Source organism: Xenopus laevis, chromosome 1L (assembly GCF_017654675.1).
Source record: "Xenopus laevis strain J_2021 chromosome 1L, Xenopus_laevis_v10.1, whole genome shotgun sequence".
NCBI lineage: Eukaryota > Metazoa > Chordata > Amphibia > Anura > Pipidae > Xenopus > Xenopus laevis.
The window spans coordinates 166104604-166120146 of NC_054371.1; the positions used below are offsets into that span (position 1 = coordinate 166104604).

At 39.8% G+C, this 15543-nt stretch overlaps 1 protein-coding gene and 1 gene segment (V, D, J or C); one reads left to right on the plus strand and one right to left on the minus strand.

The window, feature by feature from the left end:
* Positions 1-2688: 2688 nt before the first annotated feature.
* c22orf15.L (chromosome 1 open reading frame 15 L homeolog) lies at positions 2689-7131 on the minus strand. The gene is made up of 5 exons (XM_018261964.2): positions 6699-7131; positions 5845-5931; positions 5190-5312; positions 3639-3713; positions 2689-3056 (listed from the first exon to the last, which is right to left on the minus strand). The coding sequence occupies exons 1-5, from the start codon at positions 6721-6723 to the stop codon at positions 2917-2919; spliced, it is 450 nt and encodes a 149-aa protein (XP_018117453.1). The 5' UTR covers positions 6724-7131; the 3' UTR covers positions 2689-2916.
* A 6231-nt stretch (positions 7132-13362) lies between these two features.
* On the plus strand, positions 13363-15122 carry LOC121401426. The segment is given in 2 exon segments: positions 13363-13623; positions 13944-15122. Coding segments are annotated over 2 exon segments (468 nt in total).
* Positions 15123-15543: the final 421 nt, after the last annotated feature.

The following is a 15543-nucleotide window of genomic DNA, read 5'->3' on the forward strand; positions in this document are numbered from 1 at the left end:
TATACCAGTATGTATTTATGTATGTATGTATAACTTTATTTGTAAAGGATCCGAATCGCTGTACAGTGCATAAAAGTACAATATATATATCTATATATATATATATATATATATATATATTTTTTTTTTTTTTTTTTAAAAGTATACACAGGGAAGACAAATCACATAATAATTATTTGCAGAATCATATCAGAACAAAGAGCTTAAGTGCTATGTTCTAAGAGACATAGTGGGAAGGAGGTCCCTGCCCTGTAGACTATTCAGTCTAAGTGGGTGTGTGGCTAACATACAGGCACAAATTAGAGATAAAAAAGTGCACAAGGTAAGGAATAGTCAGTAGGCACAGGACTAGGCTAATGTTCTAGTTCTCCAAAAGGCAGACTCTTAGTTTTTTTTTGAAGAGATTGAGAAAGGGTTCCTTACGGAGGAATTCAGGGATTGAATTCCAGAGGTAAGGAGCAGCAAGAAGGGTTTGAGACGAGAGGTGGCAGTGAATGTGGATGGTGTGAAGAGATAGTGGCTCCGAGAGTAGCGGAGAAGACGACCAGGAATGTATAGCGAGACAAGAGAAGAAATGTAGTGAGAAGCAGAAGAGAGAAGGGCTTTGAATGTTAGTAGAAGTGTTTTACATGTGATCCTTTTACTTAACAGGCAGCCATGCTAGGGATTTTAGTTGGGGTTGAGCGGGTTCCCTTTTAGAAAAGAGCAGAAGGATCCTGGTAGCAGAGTTTAAGATTGACTGGAGTGGAGAGAGATGGTAGTAAATAAGACCAGTTAGTAGGAGACTGCAATAGTCTAAATGGGATAAGATAAGGGCATGGATTTGGCTGTTGTTATTGAAAGAAACGGGTATATCTTCGCTATATTGTGGAGGAAGAAACAACAGGTTTTGGCAGTTTTATTAAAATGATTAAAGAAGGAGAGGGATTGGTCAAAGATGACCCCCAAGCAGCATGCTGAGTGAACAGGGTTAATGGTCATGCCATCAATAGTAATGGTGAAAAGAAGAGAAGGGCTCAGTTTGGGTGGAAAGACCATGAGCTCAGTCTTGGCCAAGTTGAGCTTGAGGTGGTGTTGGTTCATACTGGAAGAGATACTGTAGCTACTAAGCACTCTGTGATCTGGGTTTGAACGTCAGCAGTTAGTGAGGGGGTGTCTAAATATATCTGAATGTCATCAGCATACAGGTGATACTTAAGGCCAAATGAAGATATAAGGTCTCCTAAAGAGAGAGTGTACAAGGAGAACAAAAAAAGGACCAAGTACAGAACCATGAGGCACCCCCACATTAAGATGAACAGGAGGAGAGTATTTGTTTGCAAAAGTAACTCATTCTGCAGGATCAAGTGAGCAAGTTGTTGATGCAGAGGATAGGAGAAGTTTAGGGACTTCAGGCTCAGATAAACGATCAAAAGAGTTGAAAATGGAAATAAAAGTTTTAGGGGGAATGAGAATATTGGTATCCGAGGGGTGGGAAATTTTTTTGTCCTGAGTGGTATATTCAGGTGTTAGTGTAACATTTGTAGAGGTAGACAATTCACCTGTTAAAGCTAGCTGCTATAGATTTCCACTTTTCACATAATGTCATAGTAGCACTATTGCTTTTGAATTCTTGCTTAAAGCCTCCTCCGACTTTGCTCATCCACATTAGGCCACAGGAGGCAGTGTGGTTTATATCTGGCACTTGTATGGCTTTTCCCCCTCTGCTTATTCCTTGGCTCACACAACATGTATTGCAGCTGTATGTCTGCTCTTTACATACAGTACAGCCAGCATTTCTGACACCTCCACTACCACCCTCTATGATTTCAAAGAGTACAACAAAAAGCAATACATTATATAAAATCCAGAGCAGTTATAAGGCAAGAGTTTAATCAATACAAATGGCTATTTGTTCAGGATCCAAAAGGATTCACAGCTGCACATACTCTAATTCATATTGTGGTGCAGGGTCCCCCTAGAACAGGGGTCCCCAAACTTTTTTACTCGTGAGCCACATTTAAATGTAAAAAGACTTGGAGAGCAACGCAAGCATGAAAAAGTTCATGGGGTGCCAAAAAAGGGCTGTGATTTGCTGTTTTGTAGCCTTTATATGGACTGGCAACCTACAGGAGACTCTGTTTGACAGTACACATGGTTTTTATACAACCAAAACTTGCCTGGAATTCAAAAACAAGCACCTGCTTTGAGGACCCTGAGAGCAACATCTAAGGGGTTGGTGAGCAACATGTTGCTCGCGAGCTACTGGTTGGGGATCACTGCCCTAGAAGTAGGGCAACATCCCAAGATACAAGTAGAACAGGAAGGCGAGACCACACTCACTGAAAGTTTTCGGCCGGGGAGCTTACCCCATTTATTATGCCAGTGCAACCACAGGTAGGGGGGCACTCCCTTCCTCTATCTCCTGTTTTATTTGTTCAGGCTTTCATGGGAAATCATTCTGTGCAATTTCAATTGTTTTCATTGTTTAACATTGTATTTAAGTGCAGTCTGTCTTTTAAATTTAGTGATCTGATATATTTCAAGTAATAAAAGTCTAGCACTCTGAAATACCTTAAACATTGCCTTCATAAAAATAATACTTTCAGTGTTTTTAAGTGATTCTCATCACTTCAAGCTTTAGATCTACAGCATTGCTGCAGGACTCAGAGTCATGTGAACAACAATAACACAACAGGCCCAGTCCTCTTTGACAGGTTACAAATAACTGTGTTTAATTAATTCTGTATACAACGTTAAAATAGCATCTAACAGGGCTGGGCACAGTTCCATTTAGGATGCTTAGTTTGCAATCTGTAGTGTCTCCATCGCTGCTATTCTTGAGCACTCTAAACTGTGGAGGTATCACTGATCCATATGAAGCAGAGAGTGGACTTTTGGATTTAATGGTCACCCTATAAAAAGGAGTGTGATCCTTCAGGATAATCGACTCTTTTGTTGAGATACTGCTCGACTTTTGGTGGATGTAGATGGGATTGTTTCCTTGGGGGGACGAGACTTTTTGATAACAGTATTGCGGCCGCGCATGTTAGGACGGGATAGTTTCTGAAGGCGTTCTGGAAGAGATTCAGAGACAACAAAATGGAGGCTGTGACTATAGATATAGAGGAGTCATACAACCTTTTTTTAACTTTAAGAACCATATTGCCTGCAACTGCATTGCCCAACCGATGTCTAACCAGACAGAGTATACACCCAGAAAGAATGGAATATGGTTGTGTATGCAGTTGCACATATTGATGGCATTCATTAAAGGTACTTGCCCCCTGCTCTTCCCTTTAGTTACATTTGGCACTGGTGCATCCATCACTCCTCCTGTTACCAACCCTATGCACTTATTGATGCAAGGGAATCCTGGCATTACTGCCACCCTCCAGATGGGGATAATTCCACGCACGATAAGACATTTTGATTCCGAGCACTGCAAATGACACCATCCCTACTCAGTTTTCACTTCAGTTGGGTCCGACTGGCATCAACTCATGTGCTATTGCGCTTATTTTGATGCATTGTCAACTATTGTGCCTATCTCTCAAGCTAATTTAAGTTGCAATGTATGTGCAGGATATTGGTTATATTAGCCTGCGATTAGCTAATATGCCTCTAAATAAATCTGCTTTCCAATGGTATGTTCATACCTGCTAGCTCTGGATGGCGTTTCCACAAATTCTCTAACATGGACTCATAACGGACTGGTTCTGATCCATCTCCACCTGTGCATAGAAAATAAAGAGTTTATTAATGAATTGCATTTGAAGAAAGAAATTACCTTGACTGTCGCTATGCTCAGATCCTTCACACAAAACAGTGTCATTAGCACTGTACTAGTACCAATTTCAATCTGCCTTCTGCATGATACATGTGTTCAAAACAATGCCTTTCAGTAGCATTATAAAGCCCTGTTTTTTGTCAAACATAAATATACACCATACAATTACACTAATGACACAGTGCTGTTTTGCCACTTACTATAGTCAGCAGCACTATGATAGATAAGACACAACCCTCTCTGCTGCTATAATTACCAATAAGTCCTAAACATACTGTATACAGGTTGCTGTTTATGGCTGAAGGCAACTTAATCTGTATGCACACCTGTGCCCTGTGGTACAGGGCACCACCCCATGCTTGCCCGTTCTGTCTGAAATAACAAGAGAGAGTACTCCTTGGAACCCTGGTAGGTAAGTCAAGGAATTTATTCTGGTGGCACCTAGAGATTGTTTGGGTAGCACATGTCAATAGCAAGCTGGGTGGGTAACTGTGCCTGGATGGGAAATAGCTAAAGTAACCCAATTTCCTTATAAAATAATTATGCTTCTGTTTGTATGTGTTGGTAATACATACAGTATTTTATTCATGTCACTTTTTACTTTTTTAGTGAAGTTAAATGAGATTTCAAGTTTTGACGTAATATAAATGAATGTCTGTTTTTTTTCTTCCTCTTTCCTGCAGTTTAAAATTATGTAAAGTATAAGTAGATACCAAAACATACAGACACTTCTAAAATATAGATGAGCACCCCTCTTGCTAGTACTAGTAGTAATTTACAGCAGTGCTGCCCAATGTGTCCAATATAGTGGGGTGAGTACATAATAAACTAAATATTTTGTTTAGATTCCATAATATTGAAAGAATGGTTCACCTTTGAGATAGCTATTAGTATGTTATAGAATGTCCAATTCATAGCAACTTTGCAATTGATCTTTATTTATATTTTTTGTAGTTTTTGCGTTATTTGCCTTTTTCTTATGACTTTTCCAGGTTTCAAATGGGGTTCACTGTCCCCATCTAAAAACATATGTTCTGTAAGGCTACAAATTTATTTTTATTGCTACTTTTTAGTACTCATCTTTCTATTCAGGCCCTCACCTATTCATATTCAAGTCTCTTGTTCCAATCAATGCATGGTTGTTAGGGTTACCTCTTGCTACAGTTCTCCATCTTGCTTACCTACATCAGTTATATTTGATGTTTGAGTTTTGGGTTTTACTAGGGGGCTGTGACCTCCCTCCCCAACATCACTCTCATCAGCCAGCTTTTAATGATAAATGTACAGAGCACAGTGGTATGCTTGGACAGCCGTCATTTAGTCATCTACAGAAATGCAAACATTTAGCCAAGAGAGGTGAATGACCAGAATTCACCAACTGCTCTGAATATGTAAGATTGTGATAAAGTGTTGAACTTACGAATAATTTTAACTAGCACATAGCACTGCCGTTCCCTCATGTAATTGGAAGCAATATCCTGGGATCCTTCCAAGTCACTAAGATTTACTAAGTTTCCAGATTCATCCAGGAGATCTAGGGAAACTAAGATTCAAATGGTAAAGAGAAGCTATAAAGATGAATTATCACACAATAAACAATTTGCTGGTTCTGTCTTTAAAGCCTAGAACATATGAGGTTCATTGGCAGCTCAGTGAACAATCATGTATGGGTCAGACCACGATCTTTGCAGTTAAGTGAAAGGCCAGATCAAGCATGAAAACCAAGTATTTCTAATACTATATACAATATGATCTACTAAATGTTTGGGAGATGAATTATAATATACACAGGCAAAATAATGCAGGGTATTGTTTCAGCCACGGCCATAATTCACAGGTCATTGCTTTTTTAATAGGCCACTGACAGAAATCATTATTGTGTGTATAATAGTTGCATGGCTCTATAGGAACAGATATTATTGTTTGCCATGTTGTGCCTGAATATTTACTAAATGTTCTATTGTGTACTTGAACAATGGCTGCTGTTTGCATGTGGCTTTCCTGTAATTCCATCTTATACAATATAATTGGACATGAGTGCTTTGCTCCTTACTCAGCTCTTTCTCAGTACTTACCCTCAGGCCCACACTGACACTTCTCCCTCAGACTCTCTACCAGGTTCACCACTTTGGAGTTTGGATTGAGTATAATCTGCTGATCAGCTGCGAAACAGTAAAGGTGCTGGAGTTAATTTATTAAAAGGACATGCTTATTATTTTCCATGGACTACACTACCCTCTTTATCAATATTTTGAAGGATAACTGCTGAAGTATTCTGCTAACCTAAATCCTGAAGAGCGTCTGCAATTAGCCCCTTGCTGAAGGTACAGGACTTCATTCTGGAGTGTAAGGACCTGTGGCTGTTGTCGGTCATGGTAGGGCCAGTGGAAAGTACAAAAAACAGTTTTCAACTTTGCACCCTGCCCCACCATTCACAAATTACTGTTTTGCCTTTTTGTAGACATTTTTCTGTTCAATCAGAGCTGGAGGCTCTGTGTTCAATTGCCCTGCTGAACTATGAAATATAACTGACTTCATCTTGCCTTACTTTACACAGTACAGTATTTCACAGCTGCAACCACTTTTAAGAAAGTTTTCAGCTGCTGCTCTTGTGCCAGCTTTGCATAGATATAAGTGCTGATTCATGCAGATCCTCAGCATAATAAATTAGTTATCAGAACCACTGGCATAACTTCACTTTCTGCAGAAAAAAAAAAAAAAAAATTTGGCATCCCCCTCTACGTCACTCCCTCACCCACAAGTGAATTGATCTGATGGCATTGCTGCAGGTAGAAAGAAGATTGTTGAGTCAGGAGGGAGGGTACCATGGGAATGCAGGTCCTACTGAGCCCACCAAGCTAATTAATAACTTTGGCAACCAATTTGGCCCTTCCTAACACCACATCAATGATTTCTGCTGCTTACTTACCTCCAAATTTCACAGTTATGAACATTGCTGCCTTTCCTTCTGCTTTTGCCCCAGCTAATGGTGTTTGTAACAGGCCTTTAGTCCTCAGCTTTCCAGTCCCTTATTGGTACAGATCCAGCAGTGTTTTTTTATAGATTCTGTCTCTCCACAGTTATGCACTCAGTCCATGAAGCCGGCAGCAACAGCAGCAGTGTAGAAAGTAGGCACCGTGCCCATATTTTCAAGGTTTCTGAGATTAAAAGGAAAAATACGTGTCTTTTCAAACAAACCAAACAGATTTATGTCTGTAAAAAAGTGAGTCGACTGTGAGCTGTCTGGAACTAGTCAGCATGGAGAATTTTTGTCTTGGTATCTAGAGGCAACAAAAGCTTGTGTTTGGAAGCCTGTAAATAACCCCTGAGGGCTTTTCTCACTGACAATAGAGGGTGTGAAAAGATTTCTGTCTCTTCTCTCAAATGACTTCCCAGAGCAGTATTGTACAAGTGTGCATGACTAGGCTGCCCATAATACTTTACTTAACAAAACCCCCAGTTTATTTGCCAGCCGTGACTTTGGGAGTTTCATCTTCACCAAAAGGTCTAAATTTTAATGTTTTCATACTTGAATCTAATGATACTATATGTGGGTAATAAAGGAATTCAGCAATGTTGTTAGCAGCTACCAACATTCCAGAACAGCTTTAACTATAAACAACAATTTAGTAAATGACTATAGTAAAGCACATTATATGAAAAAATATAACATTTTTAAGAGGCGTATTTGCACTAGTGAAGAAACACCTGACACCTTCCTTGCTCTTTGTAGTACAATGAAAATCTCGTCACAGCTAGTAAGGCAGAGACAGATGAGAAGATTCAGGGAGATTTAGTCTCCCGGCGACAAATAGCCTCTTCTTCAGGTGGCAGTTGCCACTTCGGGCAACTTCAGCAAACTTATCGATCCGAATGCCATTCCGCCGGTGATTTAGATTCTAGCCTACGGGGAGGCGGTTCTGGGGAGATTAGTTGCCCAAAGAAGAGGTGATTTGTTGCCGGGTGACTAATCTTCCCGAATCTTCTCTTCTGCCTCTGTCCTTAAGGTGTCTTCAGCCGAAAATGTTTATCAGAGCATATTTGGACAAAGAGTGATAGACAGTTTCTATTAAAGGGGTTGTTCACCTTTATTGTACATTTTCTAATTACACTAGTATGATGTAGAGAGTCATATTTGCAGTTGGTTTTCATTTTTTTTTATTATTTGTGGATTTTGAGTTATTTAGCCTTTTATTCAGCAGCTCTCTAGTTTCCAAGTTTTCTAGTTTCTCTAGTTTTCCAATTCTGGTAGCTAGGGACCAACTTACCTAGTCCCCATGCATTGATTTGAATGTTAGACTGGAATATGAATAGGAGAGGGCCTGAATAGAAAGATTAGTAATAAAAAGTAGCAATAACAATACATTGGTAGCCTTACAAAGTTTTTGTTCTTTTAGATGGTGTCAGTGACCCCCCCCCCCAATTTGAAAGCTGGAAAGTAACAGAAGAAAGAGGCAGGCAAATAATTTACAAACTAAGAAAAAATATAGGCCAATAAAGGCCAATTGAAAAGCTGCTTATAATTTGCCATTCTATAACATACTAAAAGTTAACTTAATGGTGAACCACCCCTTTAAAGGAGAAGTAAACCTTGAAACTGAATATGGCTAAAAATTGCATATTTTATATACTTAACTTATTGCACCAGCCTAAAGTTTCAACTTCTCAATAGCAACAGTGATCCAGGATTTCAGAGGGGTCACCATCTTGGAAAGTTTCTGCGACATGCTTAGTGGCTCTGAGCGGCTGTTGAGAAGCTAAGCTTAGGAGGTTTGTCTGTAATATAAGCTGATGCTACAGGGCTGATTATTAAATTCTGATGCTAGTTGCAATGGTTTCTGGGCTGCCATGTAGTAATTATCTGTATAAATCACTAATCAATGTTATACTGTGACATTTATATTATATGTGTACTGTATATTGTGAGTGGGTGACAGCAGCACAAAGCATGTGCAGTGAATCAGCAGAAAAGAAGATGGGGAGCTGCTGGGGCATCTTTGGAGACACAGATCTTCTCTGCTAAAGGGTTGTGGTTGCCTTGGACTGGTATAGAAGGCCAGAACATAATGCACAACATTTCTAGCTACATTGCTTCTTTAATTAAGCTTTACTTCTCCTTTAAGGCTATGGGCATTCAGGCTGAAGGCTCCAGCCTTTGTCAGCCTACATATTTTTGCAAGCTGAGAGAAGCAGATCTACTCAGTGCCCCATCTCTATTGATTTGAATTTAATCTGCCTGTGGGTACTCATACACAGCATAACTAAAGCAAAGCTCAGCTCAGAGATATCTTCTTTCTCAAATTTGGGCTGACCTTAAAGGAGAACTAAACCCCTTCTGCGCTAAAATCACTCTCCCATACGTTGCCGCCCCTCCCTCCTCCCCCTCGCCTACCTTACCCCCCCCCGGGCAAATGCCCCTAAATGACTACTTACCCCTCGGCACAGGTCCTATCCACGGAGTTCACAGGCGCCATCTTCTCCCGATTTCAGAGACTTCGTGATACGCAGTAGAGCTGAACCGGCAAATGCTCCTACTGCGCATGTGCCGCCAAACGCCAGGCAATCCAGGAAGAAGACCGCACGGGAGAAGATGGCGCCTGTGAACTCCAAGTACAGGACCTGCACCGAGGGACAACTTAGGGGCATTTGCCTGGGGGGGGTAGGCCAGGGGGGAGGAGGGAGGGGGGCAACACAGGGGAGGGGGGAGTGATTTTAGCGCCGAAGGGGTTGACTTCTCCTTTAACTTCAGCTCTGCTGCATGTGAGCACACACCGGCTAATCAAATTCAAATTAATGAAGCAGGGGCACTGACCAGATCTGCTTCTCTCAGCCTGCAAAAATACATAGGCTGACAACAGCCAGAGCTGGATTCACATGAGATGGTGTGAGTGATTTGGTATCTTTCTGTCCCAATATACACTGGTGGCAAAAATAGTTTTGTCAGGTAATGCCATACCTAAAGCAGCCATAGTTCTGTCTCCCTTTCAGCCAAATATGGAAGTGAGTGAAGTTACTTGTAAAGAAATATCACTATCCTCCTTCTAAACCCGGTGCACACATTGTGGCTTTGCTATACCTTAAAGGGAAACCTATCACTTTTTTCAATCAAATATTTTCTTTAAACTACCTAGAGTTGTTTTTAATTATTTAAATATATTTAATTATTTATATTATTATTTTTAATATATAAAGTATTATGGAAAGTAGTGGAGCATACAGTCAACATTCTAATAAATACCTGGAAATGTAAACTGCTGCAGACAGATCAAATAACAATGAAACCAACCCTCTTTGTCACCACCTTTAGAGAAACTACAGAGTGGTTTATAGTAGGATAATGCAGTTAATAAAGACCTAATTGCTTTGTTTCTAACCCAAGACATACCTGTCAAGCTTGAAAGACACAATATGATAGTGTTTAGTATAGTGTAGATTTGGTTAATTACCTCCAGAGGGCAGCAAAAGACTTAGTTTCATAGCTATTTACTTTTCTGCGAACTGTAGAGCTGGATATTTAAAAATATATACTGGATGGATGTTACAGAATTATTACATTTTATTTATTGAGGATTCTCCTTTCTCAAGAAAGATAACTGATAACTCTTAATAAATGTACAGCATAAGTCATACCTGCAAAAAATATGTGCTACTTTACTTGCATTGGTTCTACTTTTTGTATATCTAATGCACATGTATATGCCATATTGAATCAGCATCAAATTATTTTACATTAGTGAATATTAAAATATATGAGAGCATTAAAATATTAAAAATTGTCTGGCCAATCAGATTTTGGCTGTTATCAAATGAAACAAAAAGTATGTGCCTTCTGACCAATGATATTGAATCATTAATACTATAGAATTACTACTTAGCAGCACATTGTGGCAAAGGGCACTAACATAGTTTCTACATTTCTTGGTTCAATTAAGAAACATTAATATGTACAGCACTCAATTGTGTGAGTGGTGTGACCAGAAGACAAAGGATTAAATAAGGGGAATGCAATTTGACTTATAAGAGTGTCCACAAAAAAAACCTGGTATATGGAAATTGCTGTGGCAAGGAACTAAAGACTAATCTCCAGTCCACACCACACACTAAGTGGATCTGGCCAGAAAGCAACCAGCAGTGGAAAACACACTGAAAGGACCCATTGGGGAAGCTTAAATAATTCACTGCCACCCTAATCACTGCCTGACCTCGGTGTAATATGGGCAACCACTCTCTGCTTGGGCAGATCATCAAATATTGCTGTAAGTTAGTTTTACCAGATATAGGGGTGACAAAAAAACATTATAATGACTGGACCAACAAATATGGCATGTTGAAATATTAAAAAATAATGCTAAATATTTAACATTATATAAAAAGATAAATGTTTGTCCAAGCCAAAGAGCCTGCTCTGTATACTTGTGTAGTTGTACTTGTCTTCTAAAATGCAAGCTTGCTATTGGTATCTTAGTCAATAGACAGGCCAGGATATTACCAGATGTAATGCTTCTATGTGGAAAGATGGGATAAAAACATTAGTTTTTCACAGTCAAGGAGAATGGATTATTTTCAATAATTCATATAGCATTACTGCGTGTCCATTACCAAACCTATATGTGCAACCTAGTACTTGAGCTGTTTAAGTTACAATAATATTAACAATGTCAAAAAATGTTTAATGACTGAAGACATCTGACTACTAGGAGATTGAAATATACTGCAGATGTAATCAGTGTCAAATTGATATTGTAAAATCACTGTTGCCCCCAACCAGCACTCTAATGTTTCATTTGGGGGAAAAATGCTCAGAACACTGCAGAAATGAATAATATCATGAATAATTATGAATTAAGTGTCAATTAATATCCATAACTGAGGACTAGGTCTATACTTACTGTATGAATCAATGAATTACCCTTCTTAGCCTTTAGGCCTATATCTGTACAGTGTAGGGTATTACAGGGTGCAATTTAATATCTCACAATGCCATCATATAGAAAAATAGTTCAGAGCCTACTTGTCTCCTCATCAACAATACCTGTGAATCATGACAAAAATCAAATTGCTCCAAATATACCGATGCAAACTTATTCCATTGCGTATACTCCTGCCCAATATCAAAAACGTATTGATCTCAGTAACTCTTTATACAAGAGAAAACTTCCTGACCTATGTCCCTCTATTCTCGGATTGGTCAAGATTTGCATTCCTCATTTACATGGAACTAAAAAACCATGGGGGACTAAGAAACTACTCTTGCATTCTCTATGCTTGCCTAGTAACAGGCCATTCAACTAAGTCAATTTTACCTGATTTTCATCCCTCTGCCTCTACCCTTTCCTGCTAACTCCTCCTCTTCCTTCTTTCCTACTTCAACTTCCCTTTTTTCTTTTCTCTTTTATGTGAAAATCTGTGTAAAATTTGCATTTCTGCAATTGCATCAGGCGCAATTCCCCATTTTGACTGGAATTTTGGGGAAAGAACGCATGCATTTTTAACATACATGACTCATCAATTAACAAATCCTTTTTCTGTTGAAATGTAGAGACCCTGGAGGTTAGACATATTTCTCAGGTGTTTCCCCTTTAGTTTGGACACCTAAGGTGGTCCTCAGTGAGTAGTGAGTGAGTATTTCTCTTTCTTGGTGTTATCAGTAATGTGATCTAGTTCAGTGATTGCCCAGTAGGTGGCAGTATAGTTTTGTTTAAAAGGGATAGCATATGTGCTCCCTGGATCCCACCTTGTGGTGGGTAAAGAAATGGGTTTGTATAATTGCCAGGCCTGTTTAGTTAATGTCCAGTGGCAGTTAACAGTGTTATTGTCTCTCTCGGAGCAAAAGGCAGGGCAGCTCAAGGCCCCAATGAAGAGGATAGTAGGGTTAGTACCCTTGCAATTAACAGTCGCCAGCTTAAGGACTTGAGTGGGTGAGGGTAGGAGATTTGCTATTGCGCAAGACACCACTGGTGAGTGGGTGAGCTCAGGGGCAGGAGGTCTGCCAAGGAAGCAAGATACTAACAGAGAGTGGATGAGCATAAGGGCAGGGGAAGCTGCCAAAGAGCAAGATGACACCATAAGTTCACCTGTGCTGTTAGGAGAATCACCACGACAGGCAATACTACCTCTGGGAAGGTAATTTACTAGGTAATTCCAACTGTGAATGTTACAACTGAGCGAGAGGATTCTTGAAATGCAATTGAATTGTTGCCAACTACAATTGAGAACTGTCTTATTTGATTGTATGGCTGCTTGTTTCCCAACTTTCCCTTGTTTGTTATAGCAAATCACACTATCCACACACATCTCAGGTCCACCTATGGGTGTGCTACAGAAATATTCCTCTAAACCCTCCAAAAAATCATTACAAAAAATGACATGTAGGCGTATGGCTCTGGTAGAGATTTATTTCCACCCTCAATATGCCCCCATTGCCCCCTAATGCTCTTTGTTTGTGTGTAAAAGCTGTCACAGGCAGCAACAAAGGCATAGGACAGGAAGATGGACACATATGTGCAAGTATGATAAGCCTAGGGATTTGTTCTGCATGGGCAATGAAGCTGCTAAGTCTTCTATACTGGACAAATGGAAAGAGAAGAGGGTGTAGGGCACAAGCAGATGGGCAATAAAACCAGGGCCGGATTTAACGAAGCGGAGGCCGCACGATCCATACCCTTGCTGCTTCCGTGTGGAGTTGTTTATTTAATTAAATATCTTATTTTTATTTGCATAAGGGGAAGGGCAATTTGATATAACTTGATGTGTGACTGAACTGAGAGAACCCAGGTTTTGTGGTTCCCCTGTGCCTGTCTTGTGCAAGATGGATCTTTTGCAGAGTCTTTGTCTCGTGTGTGTCTTCATATCTGGTAATTTGCTTAAATCAGTTGTTTTTACATCAGAAGTATTGAGACTATGAGGGCAAAACATTTGTCTTATACCAGAACAAGTATTTAGTTAACTTTATTTCTTACCTGATAACTCTCAATAATGATACGAGTAATCATTACTGTTATTAATCATTATTGTTACCTACATTAAGTTACTTACTGTATACCCTATTAACAATTAGTCAAGGATTTTTTGCCATTTAGGACTAGATACAAATACTTTTGCCTTGACAAATGGTCACTCTGGTAAAGGTCCTTAACAATATGTTAATTTAAGCTTCTGTTCATTTCTGTAGCAGGGTCTTTGGCACAGCACTCAGTGACACAGCCTCCTTCAATGACCGTCTCCCCTGGACAAAAGGCTAAAATGGACTGCACCCTTGGAGGGGGTCTCACAGTTGCTGCAAATAGAGTGATGTTTATACAGCAGAAACTAAACAGTGTACCCAGATATATTCTGCATTATTTCACAGAATCCAAGAAGGGTAAGGGAGAGGGTGTCCCAGACCGTTTTGTAGGGTCAGCCTCAGGCAACATTGGATACTTGGAGATCTCGGGGGTTCAACCTGAGGATGATGCAGTTTATTACTGTGTAACATGGACTGGGAGCCAGTGCACAGTGACATTAGAGCATGGGGAAGTGAAGCAAATACTTTTGCTAGCCCATAGAGAAAAGCTTTTAAAAAATATAAACCATTTTGTTTTGGTGCAGCGAGGGTGAGATCTGGAGAGAACGCCTGCTCTACTAGATACAGTAGAAAACCCATCTTGAAAAGCAATTAGGGTTAGATTTGAGCTGAAAACTCATTTTTTTGAGCTAGATAATTCTTGTAACTGTGGTTGAATGACTGATTGGACAGATGACAGTTTTTCTATCTGTGATAGGAAGATTTTCATTTAAGATTAAAATTGTAGAGATTTGGAATAGAATTGAATACTGTTGCTAACAGTGATGATGAACCCCCTGGCCCCACCACGCACACACTGCCACCTGCTCCCACCCCCGCTTGCACCCCTACCACCTCACCTGTTCCCTGCTACTGGGTGGGAAATATAGTAGCCGTAGGCCCGGACCTTTGTGGTCTGCCCACAAATTCGGCCATGAATACCTCACCACAACTGTCCTATGCATCTCATACATTATTAAATGAGCACTATTGGCATGATTTTGCACCCCTTAGTGCTTTAGCACTGCATCCCTTTGTAAATGATCCCTTGGTGAAGAGCTTGAATCATTTTTGGCAAGGCACTGTATGTATGTACAGTATAATGGAGAAATCAGGGCCCACGTGCAATCCACAGTAATATAAACAGTCAGCATATAAAGGAAAATCTGCATTCACAAGGACTGTAATGGAATAAAGATGCATATTGTCATGTAGTTTAAAGGGATTGTCATGAGAAAAAGTTTTTCAACGCATTAGTTAAAAGTACTGCTCTAGCAGTAAAAGGGGACCCGTCACCCAAAAAAATTATTAAAAATCCTATTTTATCACATTAGTCAAGCAAAATGAACTTAAATTACACTATATAAATTATCTGAATCTTGTTTCCTTCAGTCTGGGAATTCAAAATGGTAGCAAGCAGGCAGCAGCCATTTTGTGCACACTGTTATTAAGACAAGCCTTGCATCATCTCAGAATCTTGTTTGTGCACCAGAAAGGGGGACCAGATGTCCATTCCCATGCCCTGGCTACACAATTAAATGGTAAAGAGAACGGGGGAATGTGTGGAGAGCAGTGACATCTAGGAAGTGCTGAATGGAAAGTGAAAGTAATTGTCTGCCCCGCCTCTATGCCCGTGGCATAGAGGAGGGGCAGACAATATTTGATTGACAGCTGAGATTTTTAAATGAGTTTACAACAGCTATGAATGCTTTAATAAAAAATAGAAATTGGA